We start from the raw sequence: 19,927 nt of genomic DNA, 5'->3' as shown, positions 1-19,927 counted from the left end.
TCTCTCAAATAGATGCCCTCAATTTGTAAATTCCCAGATGGCATATGTTACATGGAGAGGTTATGGCCCTACCTTCTCCCAGGTAGACTGCTCTCAGTTTGATTATTTCCCCCAACTTGCTGCATCTTGGATCGCTCAATGTGTTCCACATAGGTTTGAATCATCTGTGAGGAGAGAAAATCCATGAGCCAAACAGAGGAGAAGACCAGCTTTCTGCTTTTGCTTGATCCTCTCCAGCACCCATTTCCAATTCCCTTTCCTGTTTTGCACATCTCCTTGCCTTTGCTCTGGCCTTCTAAGCTGATGATATAAGTGAATAGACTAATCTGACAGAAAATCTGACAGCAAATAGTGTCGGAAATGATTTAAGCTTAATCTTGTAACAGAAAAGCCATGAAAAAGCATATCCAATAATAGTGTAAGACGTCTCCTGAACGCTTGCTGCCAGGGGGAGATGAGGTAGTTGGGCACTGCTCACAGAATCACAGAACAGTTGACGATGGAAAGAACCCGCTGGGGTCCATTGGGTCCAACGTCCCTGCTCAAACAGGGACACCTAGAGTATGTTGTCCAGGACCATGTCCAGGTGGCTTCTGATTATCTCCCAAGGATGGAGACTCCACCACATCTCTCAGCAACCTGTGCCAGTGCTCATCATCCACATAGTAAAGACATTTTTACTCATGTTCAGAGGAAGGCTTCTTTGTTCCATTTCATGGCAGTTGCCTCCGGTCTTGTCACTGGGCACCACTGAGAAGAGCCTAGCTCCATCCTCTTTACCTCCTCCATTCAGATAATTTTGATGTTCCCAAAGTTCAGAAGCTCTAGTCATCACTACCACTGTAAAGCTGAATTCTTTGATATGACTTTACGTATAGGCTAAAAGTTTGTTTAGTTATTTAGAAATAATAAGATGACATCCTACCTCTGTGTGACGTTGATGTAGAGCATTATACTCTTTCTTCATTTCCGATTCACGTTCCTCCAGCCGCGAAACTATGAAGAGAAGATTGCAACCATCAGCTAACACACATCAGGCTCTCAAAAGAAACTAGAAGTCTCAAAGCCTATTTTGTTAGAAATCAATTTATATCTTTGGAACAAAACAAACGGAAACAGAATAACGCAAATTGCAGGATCTGGTCTTCATTACAAACTGTATTCATGGGTGCCTGCATGCTGCCAAAATCAGCAGACCAAATAGTGCAGTAAAGAGCATAGAAGCAGACTTCCTCAGCAGTAGCCTGGTGCCACTTAAGTGTCCCAGTTTGACAACAATTTTAATTACCATCTGGAATAGGTGCTTCTGACTATTTGAGGAGCAGGAGTACTGGACAAAACATCAGTGAACTGGCTGAGGGGAACTCCAGCCAAGAAACCATGGCTGCACCATTTAGAAAGTGTTTGTAAAAATAAACAAACAAACAATCAAATGTGACAGTGTATGAGAAAAAAAAGGGATGTTCTATCCAGGGACAAGGAGAAACTGGAAACCAGGTTCTGAAGCTTCAATAGCGGCCCAAATCTTGCCTCTGGATGGACTGAGCATGCCCCACACAACAGAAGCAATGAAGCCTCTACTAAATTAGGTGGACGCATCCCATCCTTTAGAAGGCTCAGAATTTTATAGCTAAGTAGGGGACAACCAGACATTTCAGGCTTTGCCTAAATGACACTAAAACAAAAAGTATGAACCATATTTTCCAAGTAGCAGTCTGTGTGTGTGGAAGTCAAAAGTGTACAATCATGTCTGGTATACAACTTTGCTTACTTTGATCTGCATAGTTTTTGGTCTTCAGCTCCAGCTGTCGAGTCTGAAATTCAAGGTGTTCCACTTGGATTTGTAGTTCTTTCTTCTCCTGCTCCAGTGCATCTTCAAACTCTATAAACTTCTGAATAGGGAAGAAGTAGCAGAGAAGGAGGCACAGATGAGTAAGAAACGTAAAATGTGTTTGCCCTATATGACTTCTCCTCACAAAAAAAGAAAAATTGAGATAATATAAATCAGAACATAAGAAGTAAGAATTTTTAAGTACTGTAATTAGTACAATAGCATTTAATCAAACTGAAGAGATTATTTTATATGAGAAGGTATTAGGTATCTTTAATAGACAAGTAATATATAAGCTATGGTCCAACACAAGTTATGTAAACCAGTGCAACTCTATTATCTTCAGCAACATTGCTCTTCCTCATGCCAAGCTAAATTTTGATTCCTGTTAATTTGATGGCAGAGAAGACAAATTCTATTTCTGTGGTCAAACATTTACAAATACATATGTCAGAACTCTTCAGACAGATTCTTCTGTTTCAGCAGTTTTAGAAAGCTTCACCTACAATTCAAGTGGTGGGTAAGTTTTGCAGGACCATGCAAGTCTTTTGGAAAACCTAGCCACACCTGCAGGCAGCTGAGAGCAACCTCTGCACCCAGAGATAGTGACCTGCCCCAGCAGCAAACTCCAGAAGGGCTCTGTGGTACACCGGAGCCAAGAGGAGGAGCGAAACAGGCAGAGGAGCAGATTCTCACTGCAGAATTTTAACAAATTTATACCTAGCAAGAAAAAGCTTGGCTAGCTGCTCTTAGCAAAGAAGGGAGGGAAGGCATCATTGCTGCTAACTCTGATTAGTGACAACAAAGTGGCAGCTGTGCACATAGCTCATGCATAGAACGTTGGGCTGAAGGAAAGATTTTTATAGATAAGATATACTCATTTCAATACAATAGAAGAATACCTAATATCAGGTTATTATTTCTGTAAAATGTCACTTTTGACCTGGGAGCTTTTGTCATTCTCTGCATTGGATATTAGCATGCACAGCAAAGAAAAGTAAACCACGTGAAACATTCAATTTAGCTCCACTGTAGTCGCAGTTACTCTCATGAAATATTTAAGCTAAACATTATAAATATAAAAAATAATTAAAGGCCCCTGGAAAGTGACGAGCACCTTCAAATCTCTGTGTATACTTAAACTTAAGCCTGGTTCTTGTACTACATGAGGTCACAAGAGTTCTTCTGCACAAAACACTAATACATATCCATATGCAATAACGATCCATAACCCATACTTCTGGACTCAGAAACTGAGGCGGTTCTAGTAACACCCCTGACATACATTTGTGGAAAAATCCGTAAGGCTCAGAAAACATTTGCTCCATTAACCACATACATCTTCTCCACAGCAAACCAAGTCTAAAGCCCAGTACCACCACACTTACACTGGCGGAGGATACTAAAGCTATCTCACTAGCTGCAGAACAAGTCCTATCCTGGCCTTATGAACCCAAAAATTCAAGTCTTGTTATATTACTCCTACCAGCTGCATCCAAGGAAGATAAAGCTACAGAGTCATCTGCACCAACCAGTCTGGTAATTAGAACACCAACTCATCAGCTGAGCAGCAAGAGCACAGCCAAGGCCAGGAGCAGCCCTGGATTCAGAACTGCAGAGGAAGAGAGTGAGCTGGAACTAAAGCCGGGACAGCTTTAATCTGCCTTTCAGATGTTTATAGATCCACCAGCACACGCACATCAGCTGGCTGAAATCTCCTCTTTCTAAAAGTATGGATACCGGGGAAGAAAAACCTTCTCTCACGCTCTGTACTCTGCACAGGGGAAAGTGTTGCTCTCCACAAATAATGCTACTCAAGAGGACATGGCAATTTTAATTTAACAAAGTAAAGCCTCATTGCACTCTGAAAGAGAAAGAATCTGGTGAAAGTAATTTTTTGATAAGATTCCCTAGGAAACAAATGCATTTAAATGCACAGTAAGATTATTTTGTAAAACTCTGCACATAAAACAATATGCACAGTATTTGACTGCATTCTCAGAATAAGTCCTATGCACTTCTCCTGTTACTTTTACTGCAGTCATTAGCAATGACACTGGAGCCAACATTATGTTCGTGAACTGGATCTTCTCTCTGTAGACAACTGAAAGGCTACAGCATTTATTATTCTTGCAGATTTTTAAAACCGTTCGGTAAATCCATCTTAACAATGAGTCAGTTTTCATTCCTACATACCTGTATTTATAGAAACAAACACATTTTAGCCACATCTCATTGTCCTGCACTCTGTGTTCTGCAGTGCCTTCAATCTTTAACTGGGCCTCTAACTATCTTTTCCTTCCTGCCCCAAAATCACTGCAAAAATGGGTTATTTTCCCTGCCTTATGGTTGTTTTCCAGCAGTATTTTCTCGAAATACCAGAAATGCCAATAACTTTCTTCCACTATAAAGGAGTTATCTGAGAAGCTAAACATTTACTTCTTAATTAAACTCTAAGACTGTACAGGGTTTTAGATTTTTAAGTTAGCATTTTCCTCTGAGACGTCAATTAAGCATTGAAATCCCCTAGTCACAAATATCCAGCAAGCTGTTCTATGGATTTTGAGAAATTTATAAAGCAATCCACTCTGTAAATTTTCGGATTTATTCTTGAAACATTTTCTAGAATAACAATAAAATTCCAGAATGAGTAAAAAGGAAAAAAAAATCCTAACTGACACAGTTACACAGAGCCACAGACCTAGAGAAGCAGCAGTTTTAACTTGCTCCATTTGGAGGACTGATTGAAGCCACACTAACAAAAGAGTTATTTACCTGGTATAATCTCCATCTCCTTGCAGGGTTTTGCTGGAACCACTCTGTGCTAAAGCTCTGTTGACAAACGCTTTTAATTACAGCCAAGGGCTAAATCCCCATCACATTGCATTGGCTCAGCTTTCACTACCTTCCTGGCTCAAGATGCCCTCTTGCTCCCAATTCTCCATCCAAGAAAGAGCATGCCACCCAGGCCAGGCAGGAATGAGGTTTTTAGCAGCAATAAAAATGAATGAACTTTAAGGAAAACATTCACATATTTCCTGGCAGTATATTAGGAAGCAAAAGAAGGCACAAGCTCAATTTTATTCCCACTATGTAGGTCATCTTTAATAGGATTCCTGGATTTGTTTTGGTTTAATTCAGAGGAAACCGATTGAAAGATTAAATCTTCTACAAGTGTGGCTCTGTTTTCTTATTCAGCCCTGTCTATTTTGCAGCCTAAAAGTAATCAACGAAACCAAAAACTAGAAGTCAATTAACTATCTGGAGAAGAAAAACACATGGAGACAACAATATTAAAAATTAGTATTACCCTAAGTATTCCCAGGGAAGAACAGCATTTCAGATAAACATATAGCAGTATGTCCTGTTCTGTCTGCTGAACAGTTTGAACGAGGACATTTGCACGCAGGGACCCAAGGGCTCTTTACTTTCCCAGCCTTTGAAGCACCTTTTAGCTGCTCCTGCATCAGAAGCCTCTCACCTGAGGTTCTCCTCGTGCATCAGAAGGGCTGAGAGCAGGAAAGGTCCCAGATCCAGAGAGAAGCAAATGGCCACACCAGTGGGATGGGGAGGGAAGGCTCCACTGCCAGGGTTGTCCCCAAGGAAAGCACGCTCCTGACTGAGGGGACAGCTTAGCACACAGTCGCTGCCACTCAGCCTTTGTGGTACAAGTCAGCTCTCATCAGGACCTTCAGGCAGGCTTTATTTTTTTTCTAGTAAGCCAGCAACAGCATCCAGAGACGAGACTGACTAGCCACTAAAAGCCACAGAGGTCGAAATGACCTTGCTCAGGAACATGAGCACAACCACAAGCACAACTAGGCAGTGCCTGGAGTTTGCATAGAACAGACACTTCAGGTGCATTTGTACAATCCTGGCCCTACTGAAGCCCTGGGAATGATCTCAGTAACTTGAAGAGTTACTTTTAAACCTCCTAAAAATAAATAGAAAGAGGGGACGCTAACTTGAAAATCACCTTACTATCTGAGCATTTAATGTCTGTAACATTTACAAAAAATCACCAAACCCAGTCATAACAGAAGTATCCCCCTGGTCTGTCATTTCTCGTGTTTTCCATCTATGTTTGTGCACAGTCAATTCTATCTAAACGCTGCGCAAATGTTCAATACACTAAGACAAAGCTCCACATCTCTGTGGGTGCTAACGAAAACCAGCAAAGCCTTCATAAAGGAGAAGAATCTTCACGTGAATCAAATCCATACTTCTGGCCTCAGAAACAGCAAAAATTCCAGTGACTTAACTCAAAGCAGATACTGCAGACATTACTCTTGCTTCATTATAAACTTACATATTTAACAGGGTAAGAGCGGGCCAAAAAAAAACCCACCACAAAACCAAACAGCATAGCCTTACAGTCTTTTTAAAGACATCTTAAAATAACTGAGATAACGCTATTTACAAAAATACTCTGCCACGAATTTAAAATGACCAGGGTACTAAGTTTAAAAACTGAAATGCAGATTTGCTGACTGCATTCTTTTATTTTGGTGCTGCCAAGAAGCAAAGAAATAAAAAAAAAACAAAACCAAACACCAGTGCTGGCAAAGGACCACAGGCTTAACCTGCTGCTACGAGCTGCCCTTTATTCCAAGGGGTTTCTCATTTGCAGAGCCTGGTGCTGCAACTGATCTTGTCCGATGGCCTCGTGGCACCGAGGTCAGTTCAGACCCACACCTCGGTGACTTCACAGCTCTCAGCTCCATCTTCATGGAGATGCAGTAAAGGTATTTAGAAAACAGAAATAAAAAGGACTAAGTAATTCCACTGGTGGTTAAGTATTTTGGTGGGTTTTGATCCCACCATGACAAAGTAGCTGGGTGCACTGGAAGAAGAAACAGCCCATACTTCCAGCAGTTCTCAATAGCAAGGCTGACCACAGTATTATTATTTTTACTATTTTTTTATCATTTTTACTATTCCTTCCAGAGCCTCTACATCTGCTTTCAAAGAATTATTTCTGAATACAAGCAGTCACAGCTAAACGGTTAATCACCTCAGTGATCTAAGAAAACTGGAGTATGAAACTGTTATATATAAAACTCAGTCACATGGATTCTTTTCTGCTGGCCTCTATCCCCGGATTTCAAGCAGGGTAACTGTAATATAACCCAGGATTATGCCAAACAACAACGGCTCGCACACTAGTCTTTACAGTGGAAATATCTAGCACAACATCGTCTTAAGGTGAAAGAATGACTACTATAAAAATAGAGCGGTACAATGCAGCTTGCTTGGCATCCTGCTTTACTGCCTTTTGCAAAGGAAAAAAAAATGACTAAAAATAGTACCATATAATCAGAAAACATCACATCACATCAGTGATAAATCAAGCAGAGTGGCGAGATGCACATATATGCAGAGATCTCATTCCATGGCCGCCAATGGCGGCATGTGCCGGGGTACACATGGTGTGGGGAGCGCCGCAGGCTCGGGCTCAGCCTCACCCCCAGCCCCTCGGCCCTGGCAGCGCTGCAGCGGCAAGAGCAGCACTGTGCCAAGAAGCAAGAAGCACACACCTGGCAGAGACCCCCGCTGAGAAAGAGAGGCGTGCTGGGCAAGCAGGGCTGGGGTCCTGCCGCAGGTGGCTCCCCTGGAGGCCACCGCCACCGCAGGCGCCTGCAGGCCAGGGCGCAGGGCCGGCTGGAAGCCCACCTCATGGCCCCTGGGCAGCGTCTGGTGGGGCCAGGACGGCAGCCTGGGGAGCTGTGTGAGAGCGTGTTGCCTTAGACAGCCACGACGAAGGAAGAGGCTAAAGTCCTGGCTGCTCAGATCTGACCCATCCAAACCCAAATCTCCAGTCCCACGGCCGGGCCCGCTGCTGCTGCGTCCCACACGCTACTCAAGGTGAAGACGTGGTTCTGCTCTTGAACGGGACCCACTTCACTCAACGGCAGCTTCAGGAAGAGAGATCCCTTCCTGACGGAGCCAAAGCCTGCCACAAGGTATCCCGCACCGCAATCAGCCCGTCACGCTTCCAACAGTCAGATACCAACAACGCCAGAGCTTCAGGAACAGGGTGCTACATCTTTTCGCTTTGACAGTCAGGAAAGGGATCCTTAAGTTAAGCCACTTCTCAAAATTACGGTGGTCAGCAGCAAAATGCTCCCTCAGGAAACAACTTCCATCTCAAACAGTCAGTAACAAGAGAATTCTGCTTCTCACTTCATGAGCCAGCCTACACTGCTGCGGCTACATTTTAGAAGAGCATTAGAGAGCTGTGCAAACATCAACAGAGAGTTAAAAATCTCAAACTATGAACAGACGTTCAGATTTTTATCCCTTTAGGCATTTTATGTAAAGTCAAGCAATTTATTTAAGCAAAGCTGAAGCAGACCAAGAAATGGAGTCTTGTCTACCTCACATCAACAGTGACTTGACTCCATTGCATGAAAACATTCCTAGTTCCTACCCGTAAGAGAGGCAGAACAGACATACTTAGCGTTTCCCTTATGAAAACAAAGGTTTTGCAAATACTTCAGGCCGCCCTCCTTCGCTGGTCTCAACAGCTGCAATGTATCCTCAAATAAATAGAAAACTACAGCCGTCAGCCCACACACAGCACCAAAAGCACACCTGAGTTTCCAACATGTTGTATCAAATATCACATGAATTTTAGCAACGTTTTGGCTCCCTGAAAGCAGTTTCACTAGCAGGTAAAAAAGAGACTCCTTGAATTTCACCTGATAATCATTCACCTTGCTCTCCAGTGCCCCGAGGTGACAGACCCATGGGTTTGAGGGTGCTCCGAGCAATTCTCAGAATTTCTCCCGGAAAACCCTTGCCTTCAGAAAACCCTTATCCAGGTGACCTAGGTCAATCCCAGCCACAGCACCTCAGGAGCAAACCCCAGATGCCCCTGCAGCCTGGGTGCTCCCCAGCAGTATTGACATGCCGTAAAACTACAATGCATCTGTCATCCATATAAAAGAGACCCAAAACAGCAACAGTGCCACGAGAAAATATGCATCAGTAAGTGTAAATAACAGCCCACATCTTCCCCATCTCAGAAGGATCTTAGTTACTGCAAACAAGAAGAATCTATCTCAGGTATTAGCTTTATAAGACATCATTCAAAAGACCGAACTGTAGCATTCCCACAAGTACGCCAACAAACAGCAGACAGCCCACAAGCTGAAAAGAGGTTCAGCTGCAACTGTGAAATGAAGCAACTGACAATTTAAAACCCCTATCTCACAACTTTTAAAACTCACAGATAATTTATTTACCCTCTAAAATTTCATGACTGATCAAAATCTTACCCTGCACTTACCACAAAAGTCAGCAAACCATGACTGTGTTCTCCAACTTGACTTGTTCTGCTCTGAGTGGGCTCCCCATTTCTGCTGTATTTGGCAATTACGCAATCACAGTTTGATAGCTGTGATACAAAAACACTTATTTCATTGCAGAGCTTGGCCTGAACTTCAAACCGTATTCACAGGACAACACAGGTTACGCATCAGCCTTGGGACAAAGAGGTGGTTTATACTAGGAATGCATGATTATATTAATAATTCTATACTGAATACCTAAGACACATAACACTGATTCACATGAAGACGCTTATACATAAATATGCCTTTAATATGGAAAAATAAGTGCCAGCCTTCCTTGGCTGAGGTCTCTGACCTCAGATAAAGCTGACAGTGGACAAGGCCATTTACTAGTAGAATGGCCAAAACATCATAAAAAAGAACAACCCGTTCCTCCTCCTTCCCATTCTGACACATTATAATGCCATTTTAAATGTATTTTTAACTTAGTTTTTAGAATTTATTAGTCCATAGTGACACACAGTATACAGTTTCATGATGAAAGGATTCTCTCAGCTGTGCCCTGTGTCTGAATCTTTGCTGTCCTCTTCAAAGACAAACGCACCCCTGAAGGAACAATTCCATCTCCATAAAAGCATACAATCTTCTAGTGAAATAAGATTTCTTTTACGTTAGCAGAGCTTGGAGATAAAGATTTCTGTTCCTGTTGCTAACTTCAAGAAGTCAAAAAGACATCTTTCATTTGCTAAATACTCTATAGTCATAGATCAGTCTTTGAGCGCCTTCTGTGAAAAAACTTCTTTTTTTTTATTGATTTATGCAAAGATTACCATCTCCTATATTCCTGTTCCAAGGGATCCGAGCCTTTCTTCAAAGGAACATCACTTTTCTCGTAAGGGAGTTCACCCCTCTGGCCGCACCATATCCCAGCGGGATTAACAACATGCTTACTGGGGACAGAAGATGCAGTGGAGGAAAGGGGCGTGCAAGGAAGGGAAGGGCAGCTAGTGGAGCTCTTCTCCGAACTGCCTTGGAACAGCCTCATCCTGTACGTCCATCGGCAAGCATGGCCAACAATAAAGGTGGTGTGGCTGTCAAGTCTTGCAGATGACACAAGGCCAGAAGGTGCCATCAGCACTACAGAGAACCAGAGCATCACAGGGGAAGAACTGTACGATGCCGAAGAGCAGAGCAATACTGGGGCTGAACCCCACACAAGTGCAAGAGCACGCACGTAGGGACAGCCATTTCTGCTGCAACGAGGAGGGTCGAGAGGAAGGAGCTGATGACAGAACGATGAGTTAATCGGGCCCCACGGTGACGTGCTCTGGGCCAGCTGCAACTGCAGTGTGAAGAGGGCAGAGAGGGGATGGACATGCTGCCACCTCCTGCCACTCCATGTCACACAGACTGCACTGCGCCATGCCAACAAAGGCAACAGCCCTCAGATAAATCTTATTACAAGAACTTTGAAAAAGGCAACTGGGACACTACCAGGAGAGCATTCCTACCACCGCACAAAGCACTGGTAAGAGCTACCTGGAGAACCACCTGCCATTCCTCCCACCTCTCAGGGAGGACCAACCCAGGCACCAGATGTGGCTAACTGTCACTCAAGGGGGACGAGGGAATCTGTAAAACAAGGCCAGGTGACATGAGGGCACCTCCATGGTAGCAGGACATGTGGCACAGGCCAGCTCACCCCCCTGCTTCGGCGAGAGAACAGAAAACTTGGCTCCAACACCTTGCAAATGGAGACCAAGAGAGGACAGGACCAGCCTCCCTTAATACAGCAGACATCAATATTTGATAGAGCAAAAACTTGCTAATAGTAAAGGACAGTGCTGGCACAAGAACAAACCAGTAAATCCAGGCCATGAATAAAAAAAAAAAACAACTCCACTGCAATTTAGAAGAAGGTAAGAGTAGAGGCAGGAGGTTTCACTAATGGTTTTAAGACAAAGCTTGACATATTTATGAAACGGATTATATAACTCAATTGCCTGCAATACCATGGGACTGGACATGCTGACTCAGAAAGTCCCTTCCAGTGTTATTGTCCTAAGTTTTTAATTACGAGTGGGCGTCTTTCTAAGAATGCTGGAGGCAAAATAGTTGCAGATTTGGTGCAAAAATTACCATGCGTTAAGAAGTCCGTAGGGACCAAGTCTGGAGTAACACAACTTACACTAACACAGTTTCCAGCGTTATGACTATACATACTATAGCTACATGCATATTTAATACTAATATTACCTTGTATGTATGTGTGTATGAACATATAGTAATAGACCATTCAGTATTAAAGCAACAGATTGAGTGGATGCCGAACACCCATCACATCGTGACATGCACAGACCTCCTGCTTCACATGCTGCTTCCACAACGGGCTGTACTGTGAAAGCTGGCCATTTGGACAGAGCCATTCTCAGTGAAATTACATGGTAAATACTAGTTTAAGATAACTTTCCTTATTTCAAGAGTGTAGATGTTAATTTTCTCTCAAATCATAGAGATCATCATAGCACAAGTGCAGCAAGTAGAGAGCACCAAACAATCGCTATCCAAACTCTTACCTCCCTGTTTTTATTAAGTTTTTTTGTGGATGGCATTGCATTACTGAACTCACATTTTTCTGTTTCCTGGATAGCTTCGCACGAGCCTCCATTAAGGGGGAAAAAAGACACTGATGCACTGTTTTTAAATGTCGAACAGAAACAGAGCATGGATAACAATGGATAATGAAAAAAGTATTAATGGAACAGACATTTCAGAAAGGAAAAAACCTCAAAATTATGCAAGCTAGTAATGTAAACTTTTCTTCTTTTGTGAGGACTAAAATGTAATTGTATGTTGTATGTACTTCTGTATCTGGAATTATGGTGCAAATTATGTGGCAATTTCAATCCAGCTCAGGCTACACACTACAAAAGTCACCCAGATGAAGGAACAAAAAGGAAAGAAAGCAGGGAGATGAGACCAAGGTGGGGCTGGTAAAATGTAGGCAGTGTTTCAAATAACTGGAGTTACAAAGATGATGAAATTGCATTTAATGCTGCTACAAAAGGTAGTTGCGATGAAAAACTGTGTTAAAACACATAATTATCCTGAGAGGTGCTTAAATAATTTTTTTTACAGATATGAAAAATTGCAACAAAGCAAGCAGAAGATTCGCCAAAGACCACATTGAAGTGAGCAGCAGAGCAGCCATCGAGACTCTGGCAGAACAGGTAGCAGGCTGGTGGGAAGAGCACGGCCCGCTGCCTGCGCGCCCTCGGCAGGGCCCTAGAACAGGGGTACGGCCCACGCTGAAGCCACAGCCACCAAGGAAGGAATGAAGCTGACAGCCATCACCAGACAGCCAACCTCAGCACCACGGTCGTGATCAGCACAACTGATGGGAGCCTGTGGTGCCCCCAAAGCTGAACGTGTGGCACGTGTTCTGCTGGACTGGGACCTCCAGAGAGGGGAAAAAGAGGGAAGCAGAGACCCTGCGCAGCCCCAGCAGGCACCCACGGCTGGGCCACCACAAGCTCTGTCTCCCCCATGCAGAACTGGGGGCACCACAGGACCCTGCCAAGGCGCCGCACGAGGACGCCCCTTCAAAGCAGACTTCTCCTTACACTAGTAAATAGAGGAGATTTCTCAGGGTAGAAGGCACCTAGTGTGAGGTATACACAAATCTAACGATAAAAATATCATTTTAGTTTAAATTGAACGTGCTTTTAAACATAAATGCTCAAGAGATTGAATGTGAATGTATGGTAGTATCTGTTCAACACTATTATGTTCAAACACTGAAAGAGAAAGTATTAGTCCTCTAACAGGTCTTTCACCATTTTCAAGTAAAATAAAAATGCAGTAAGAAGTACGACTAGTACAACTTCTTAAGTAGATGTGTGTAAATACTGTATCTCTTTATTTTATATATACACAGAGCCAAATGGCATCAAACCAGTGAGAAAGAATTTGCCTTTAAAAGACTACAGAAAAGCACAAAGCAATAAACAAAATAAAATACATCATTTAGAGTGGGAAACATCTATTTAAATAATTAAGATCAGTTACTGGAGCTTATTTTCAGTCACTCTGGTGTACTACGGATAAAACTGATACCAACTCCAATCTAGTGCACAAACACACCTTAAAAACAAACTTTTGTGTGCGCAAAGCTACCAAGCCACACACTCTTCATGTAGCTGTGACACTGGAGAAGACAAATTCCTTGTGCAAAAGGAATTTTTGTTAAATTCTGTTAAGTGTCAGGCGTAAGTGAAGAGGCCAGCTGCCACAGCCATCCTGTATTTCAACAAATTTTTCATCTGTATTTTATGAACCTCTCTTTCACCCTGAAGGGAAGGATATTTCTAGCAGGTATGTCTCATACCTATGGCACCACATCGTCATGATCTAAATGAAAAAAATACATGTATTAGTAGCTGCTCAGACCTTCATAGGAAGCAATCCTGAGGTGTTTCAAAGCCGTACAGAACTTTCACCACTCTAACACTACTTTTCTAAAATAGCAGAAGTGTCCACACCTGTTACAATGTCTTACCTGACAGAACATTTGTTCTATCTGGTGCTTCCCAGGGCTCAGCATCAGGGCCAGCCCTGCTCAATATCTTTATTGACTATCTGGACGAGGGGAGCGAGTGCACCCGCAGTACGTTTGCAGATGACACCCAGCTGGGGGAATCGTGCATCTGCTGGAGGGCAGGAGCTCTGCAGAGGGACCTGGGCAGGCTGGGCCGATGGGCTGAGGCCAATGATACGAGGTTCCACGAGGCTCAGCGCTGGGTCCTGCACGTGGGGCACAACAGCCCCACACAGAGCTGCAGGCTTGGGGAAGGGTGGCTGGAAAGCTGCCCTGCAGGAAGGGACCTGGGGGGCTGGCGACGGCCGGCTGAATGTGAGCTAGCAGTGTGCCCAGATGGCCAAAAAGGCCAACAGCATCCTGGCTTCTCTCCCAGTGTGGCCAGCAGGACCGGCGCGGGGACCGTCCCCCTGTACTCGGCACTGGTGCGCCGCACCTTGAATGCTGCATTCAGCTTTGGGCCCCTCTTGGGGACGCGGAGGGGCTGGAGCGTGTCCAGAGATGGAAACGGAGCTGGGGAGGGGGCTGAGGCACAGGTCTGATGAGGAGCGGCTGAGGGAACTGGGGGTGTTTAGCCCGGAGACAAGGAGGCTGAGGGGGGACCTTCCCACTCTCTACAACCTGTAAGGAGGCTGTAGGGAGGCAGGTGCTGGCCTCAGTCTGCATTTGGTACCCCTCCATCAGACCAGCTTGGCTTCTCACCAGCAGGATCTATCTCTGTCCTGCACCTCAAAACCAGCACTGACTAGCCCATCACGAAGACAGATGCCATGGGAGATGAGGTCCTGGGAACAGACTGGTACGTTCTGCATCTTTCAGGATGCCACGCTGCTGCCAGCCTGTTTCATCCACGCTGTTGCCCCTAGTCTATACCCTACCACGTGCTGACTCGCCTTACTCCTGATGGAGCAATGCACAAAGAAGGAAGCAAATAAAAAAGGGCAGACTGCCATTACACTAAAATCCTACTGTGGAGAGGGAAGAGACTGGCTGCTGCTCTTAAACCTCTGCAGACTGTCTCTTCCCTGGTGTCACACTGGCAGGTGTAAGGGCAGAGCAGGAACCAGTCCAGCAGCAAACCCTCCTTCTGCTTGCAGAAGCAACTCTTGACCATTGCATCTGAGCAGAGCAAAGGCACTGTTTAATTATTTCCCAGCAAATTCCCCTAGTTCACCTTTGGGGGAAGGAAAGAATTATCTCTGTCACTGTTATTTGCATTAACATCGATTCTAGCCCTGCATCAGGAGACATGCAACGCGATGTGATATCTTTGGCTTACAATCCTATTTAGTTTTATCACCACAATTTTTTGTAAGGAAAGGCTCAGAATCCAAAGATTACCATCCTTCACACGGTGGACATGCCGATTGTAGGCCAAAGCAGTGACAAGGTTGTCACTATTGGCAAGGACAGCTAATAAGTTTATTTTACCATTTAAGAGGGCAAGGAGAAAACTAGAATCGTTGTAAGTAGCACTGCCTATTTAGATATTAATTTGAAATACAGGGGTCTCCAGAAACATTTTTGTTGTTGCTTCCTTTTTAAATATCTGGAGTTAATTTTACTATCTGCAGTTGCTGGGTTTTAATCATAATCTGCAATATTGTGATGAATTCCAAATCATGTTCAATTGGTGTCACTGACAAAAGACACTAGAGAAAAATGAGAAAAGATGATTAATATTTCCATGATTTAAGGTCTGTCTCACCCAGACAACATAGGATCACTTTACAGACACACTTCTGTTGCCTTTTACTTCTGAACAACTAAATGGATATATTTTGGATACTTACAACAAGCAAGGAGGAGAGTATCATAAATATGAAATCTAACATTCATATGCTCAGTAGAAAAAAAATCATTAAAAATACGATTTTCACTAAAATGAAGACTAGTTTCTCTGGGACCAACAGCTTTTGTAGATCAAGACAACTGCAAAAGAGAACTCAAGACAAAGTGGAAGAACCCTCTAAAAATGACACAGATCCTGCTGGTCTTTCTGTTGGTGAAATCTGACAGTGCCTGCAAGCTGTGGGAATGGACCAAGAGGCATCTGAAGAATATAGAGACAGATCTTGTACACAGACAGCTGTGCAGCAAGTCTGCATTACATGCCTGCCCATCACTTCCAACTGCATATAAGTGGAAAGGATCCATGTGATAAGCAAAGCCTTTTTCTGGTATCTGCTATTCCCAAACGCTTTCCTCTGATGCTATGAGGTCACCATCAAGCTGCAGAAATTCCCATAAATCAGCTATTTGTGAGGTCAGGTTTCAGGCTGGGGAAACAGAAAGTGCCTTCCCAGGCTGCGATTCGTTTCACACAGAAAGAAAATACAAGGCAGAAAGGGGAAAAGCACACGCAGTGGAGAACACTAGAGGCTGGAGCACAGAGCACCACTTCTATCACCCTTCCTCATCATCTTCTTAACGGGAATTAGTGTACCAGGCAGAGATGATATTTAAAGTATCCCTTAACAAAATCTGGAGCAGAGCTGGGGCAGAATTTTCGAAAGCCTTTCTGTTGTTTGAGATGCAGACAGGAGCTAGTGAACTTGCAAAATTGCCACCCAGGTGGAGAGCTCTCCAAGGACCCCAAACCACAGAGAAATCTGTGGTATCTACAGTCCATGCCTCTCGCAAAGGACCATCTCTTCCCAAAACACTGACCAAGGGAATCTTTAAACATAAAAATAAAATACTGGTAAGGGAACATGCTTATCACGTAAAATAATAACGCAAATTGCAAGCCATAATGAGGAAGCGATGGCCACAGCAACATGCCATCAGAAGGCAGAGATCTTGCTTTTTTTTTTTTTTTTTTTTTTGAAGTGAGAGAGGATGACACCTAAGTATCCCTTGAACACGAGTCTCACAGTGGCAATGCCAGCAAAGGGCTTTTACAGTTCACAGCCTTTCTGGGTCCTACACATGGGGAACTACAGGCCCAGGCACCAGTATATGCTGGGGCCACCCAGCTGGACAGCAGCTTGGCAGAGAACTGGGGGTCCTGGTGGGCACCAAGTTGAACATGAGCCAACAATGTGCCCTTGCGGCAAAGAAGTTGAATGGTGTCCTCAGCTACTGCTGGCAGGTTGAGGAGGTGATTCCTCTGCTTTATTCAGCACTGGTGAGGGCACACCTGGAGTGCTGTGCCCAGTGCTGGGCTCTCCAGCACAAGAGAGAGAGGGTACTGCTGGAGAAAGTCTACTGAAGGGCCACAAGGATGATGAAGGGGCTGGAGCACCTGGAGAAGAGAAGGCTCAGTGGACCTCATCAATGTATATAAATACTTGAAGGGAAGGTGCAGAGAGGACAGTTCCAGGCTCTTTCCAGTGACAGGACAAAGAGGCAATGGGCAAAAACTGGAACACTGGAGCATCAGGAACTCTGAGCACCAAAAAACCCTTTTTCACTGTGAGGGTGACTAAGCACTGGCACAGGCTGCCCAGAGAGGTGGTGGATCCTCCATCCTTGAAGAAATTCAAATACTGCTTGGATATGGTCCTGGGTGACCGGCTCCAGCTGACCCTGCTTCAGCAGAGGGTGTCAGGCTAGATGATCTCCAGAGGCCACCACCAAACTAAACAATGCTGTGATTCCATGAAACACCGTACCACACAAGCCATAATTACCCTATGTTGATCCATTATACGGAACAGACGGAAGAAAACAAAACCACTGAAAATCTGGCACAATCCCACACCTTCAGTAGCTTGGAGGTCACAGAGAACTGAGATGTTGTGTACTAAGCCTTGTAATCACAGAGACTGACAGCATTGCCTCGTTTCAAGGAATTTCTATTTTCAATCCACTTGCCTAGGTGCTTCTGCTGTCCTGTTCCAGGACAAGTGGAAAATACAGAGTCACTCTGCAGCCCAAGTGTTTAGAAAAATACAGTATTTAGAAAATACAGCAATAATTTGCTTTTGGCAAAGACTGTTTCAGAAGATAATATATAGCATCATCTTAGAGAAAGAGAGAGAAGAATACTGCGAGGGAAAACTTTCCTTTACAGCATTTAGCGAAAATGCAATGGAAGTTGTTAGAAACAGCCCTAATTTAACAAGACATACCTATAGAGTCTGTTTGGGCACAATTTCTGCATTAGGATGAAACATCAAGATTTGAGGGTTCTGCAGCAGTGGTGACAAGACAATACAATGCCAGAGAACAATGCCCACTTGTGGTTTCAGTTACTTTGAAATTAATAAACTAAGATAAAATAATTATAACTTAGGGTCTTTTGACACAATATTGCAAGCGGAGAACAGATCAGTTTTTCATCTCCAACTCCCAACCTCTCAGTGTCACTTTAATCGTTGCAATTAGCACTGACACGCAGAGAAGAATCAAGACAGGGGACAAATCCCATTCCCAGAGGAGGATCCTCCCACTTAAAAGTGAAGGTCTCACCCCAGGACTTGAGGACAGCACAGGAAGCTGAACGCTGCTCAAGAAGTGGGACACACCTTCCCTGGTTACCACAGGCACTGCTACAGAACAGCAATCCATATTCTGAGGGGGGGAAAAACATTTTTACATTTTTTGATTGTTTACAGTTATCTGGCGGACAGCAGAATTCTCGGTAATACACAGATTTTCACCCCCATAACAGGTAATTAACTGCACAGCAAGTGGTATATGGGAAACAGGCGCAGACAAATAGGTACTTTTTGTTATATGCAGAGGGAAGTAACAGCCATATAGGACCTTGTAACAGGGATTATGGAGAGGCAGAACGCCCATTTGTTCTCATAAAAAGTATGGTATATATTCCTTTTTGGTAACAAGACTCCTCGCAAACACTTTTTCTCCCCACTTACCCTGAGCTGTGTGAAAGTATGACAGAGTATCATCATCAGTGATTTTTAAATCTCAACAAACAGCATTCTGCTATGCTTCCTGAGCTTCCTTGCGGGGAATGTAACTGCTGTCATTACGTGTGCTTCCAGAAAACACATCCTGTATCCTGTTAAGTCAGGAACAGAAATCCACCCAAGTCCAAAGATGCAAGATCATTCCAAATGGACTGTTCCATTCCTCATTTGTAGCCCATTTTTTTCCCACATAAACAGTCCACTTAAAAAAAAAACACTTGTTTCTCAGAAGCTGCAAAATACTGTCTCTACGTAACATTTAATTAGTAGTCTCATGTATTCAGATCCATTTTTCAACCTCTACATGCATTCAAAATAATTTAAAAAGATTATTAGTCCATTAATACATAATTAAAATGCAGGACTAAAACTTTAATAGACTGGCTCTTGCTTTCAGTATTAGTAATGGACCGTAAGTGTCCTCCTCAAGTTAGCGTCCTCCTTGCACGCGATTAAGCCACACAAACATGTCTGTGAAAATACTACACGCCACTTTACATTGTTCCCCAGTTCAAAAGCTATTTCACAAACTACCCCTTATCAAATCAGAACGTGACTCCTAGCAAGGCCTTCTTAGTCTAAAAGATGGAAAACCCCACGGTTTTTATTACATTTGGTAGCGGAACGAGGATGGTGATGAACTTTCTCCCCCCCCCCCACTGCTTCATCCCAGTTCACAGACTGACACTTCAAGAGGCTGAACAGCCAACCCGACGGTACGGCTGGAAAGATGCTCTTGATTTCAGCAGGGGCAGGCGCAGGAAGAAGACAGGGCGCAAGTCACCTGCGCTCTCCGTTTCTGCGTCGTTGTAACCCCGGGACTGTGACCCTTCCCCACGGAGGGGCTCATTCCCCCCACGGCCGCGCCCCAGGGCCCAGGGGAGCCAGCCCAGGCGCGGGGGCTGCAGGCGTCAACGGGAAACTATTTTACTCAGATTCAAGGTGCCGTTGTGGCACGAACAAGTTTCCCAAGTCAGAGGCTACACTCTAAAGGTAACGACTGGCTCCAGCTGAAGAGCTTACCGCTGACACTGAAAGCGCTGCATGGCTGCACCGAAACCATCGATTTTTAGAAGTGCTTCTGAAACCACAAGCCGGCACGAAGGCCGAGGCCTCTGCGCGCTGCCGGCGTCCCGAAGCGGCTCCCTCAGCCCCCCCGGGCCGCTGCTGGGTCTGTCCAGCCTCCTCCCCCCTGCTTCAGCCGGCGCGCACCAGCCGCAGCGGCAGCCGCGGGAACAACCGGCCCGGCTCCGCGGCGCTGCGGGAACGACCGGGCCGGGCCGGGCCCCCCCGCGGCCTGCAGCAGCCAGGGGAGGGGGCGGCG

General features: G+C 44.5%; 1 protein-coding gene across 33 annotated transcripts in view; it reads right to left on the bottom strand.

Annotated features, from left to right (window-relative positions):
• Positions 1-19,927, bottom strand: part of MAPK8IP3 (mitogen-activated protein kinase 8 interacting protein 3) — a 70,752-nt gene that overhangs the window by 50,123 nt on the left and 702 nt on the right. For all 33 annotated transcript variants that reach the window (XM_056336635.1, XM_056336611.1, XM_056336625.1 and 30 more), the window contains exons 2-4: positions 1,772-1,892; positions 926-996; positions 73-164 (exon numbers count right to left, since the gene is read on the bottom strand). In XM_056336635.1, the coding sequence (XP_056192610.1) occupies positions 73-164; positions 926-996; positions 1,772-1,892 (284 nt within the window). The remainder of the gene's footprint in view (positions 1-72; positions 165-925; positions 997-1,771; positions 1,893-19,927) is intronic.

Source organism: Falco biarmicus, chromosome 4 (genome assembly GCF_023638135.1).
Source record: "Falco biarmicus isolate bFalBia1 chromosome 4, bFalBia1.pri, whole genome shotgun sequence".
Classification (NCBI taxonomy): domain Eukaryota; kingdom Metazoa; phylum Chordata; class Aves; order Falconiformes; family Falconidae; genus Falco; species Falco biarmicus.
The sequence above is the reverse complement of the archived record's forward strand: the minus strand, read 5'-3'. Positions and strand labels throughout refer to the sequence as shown.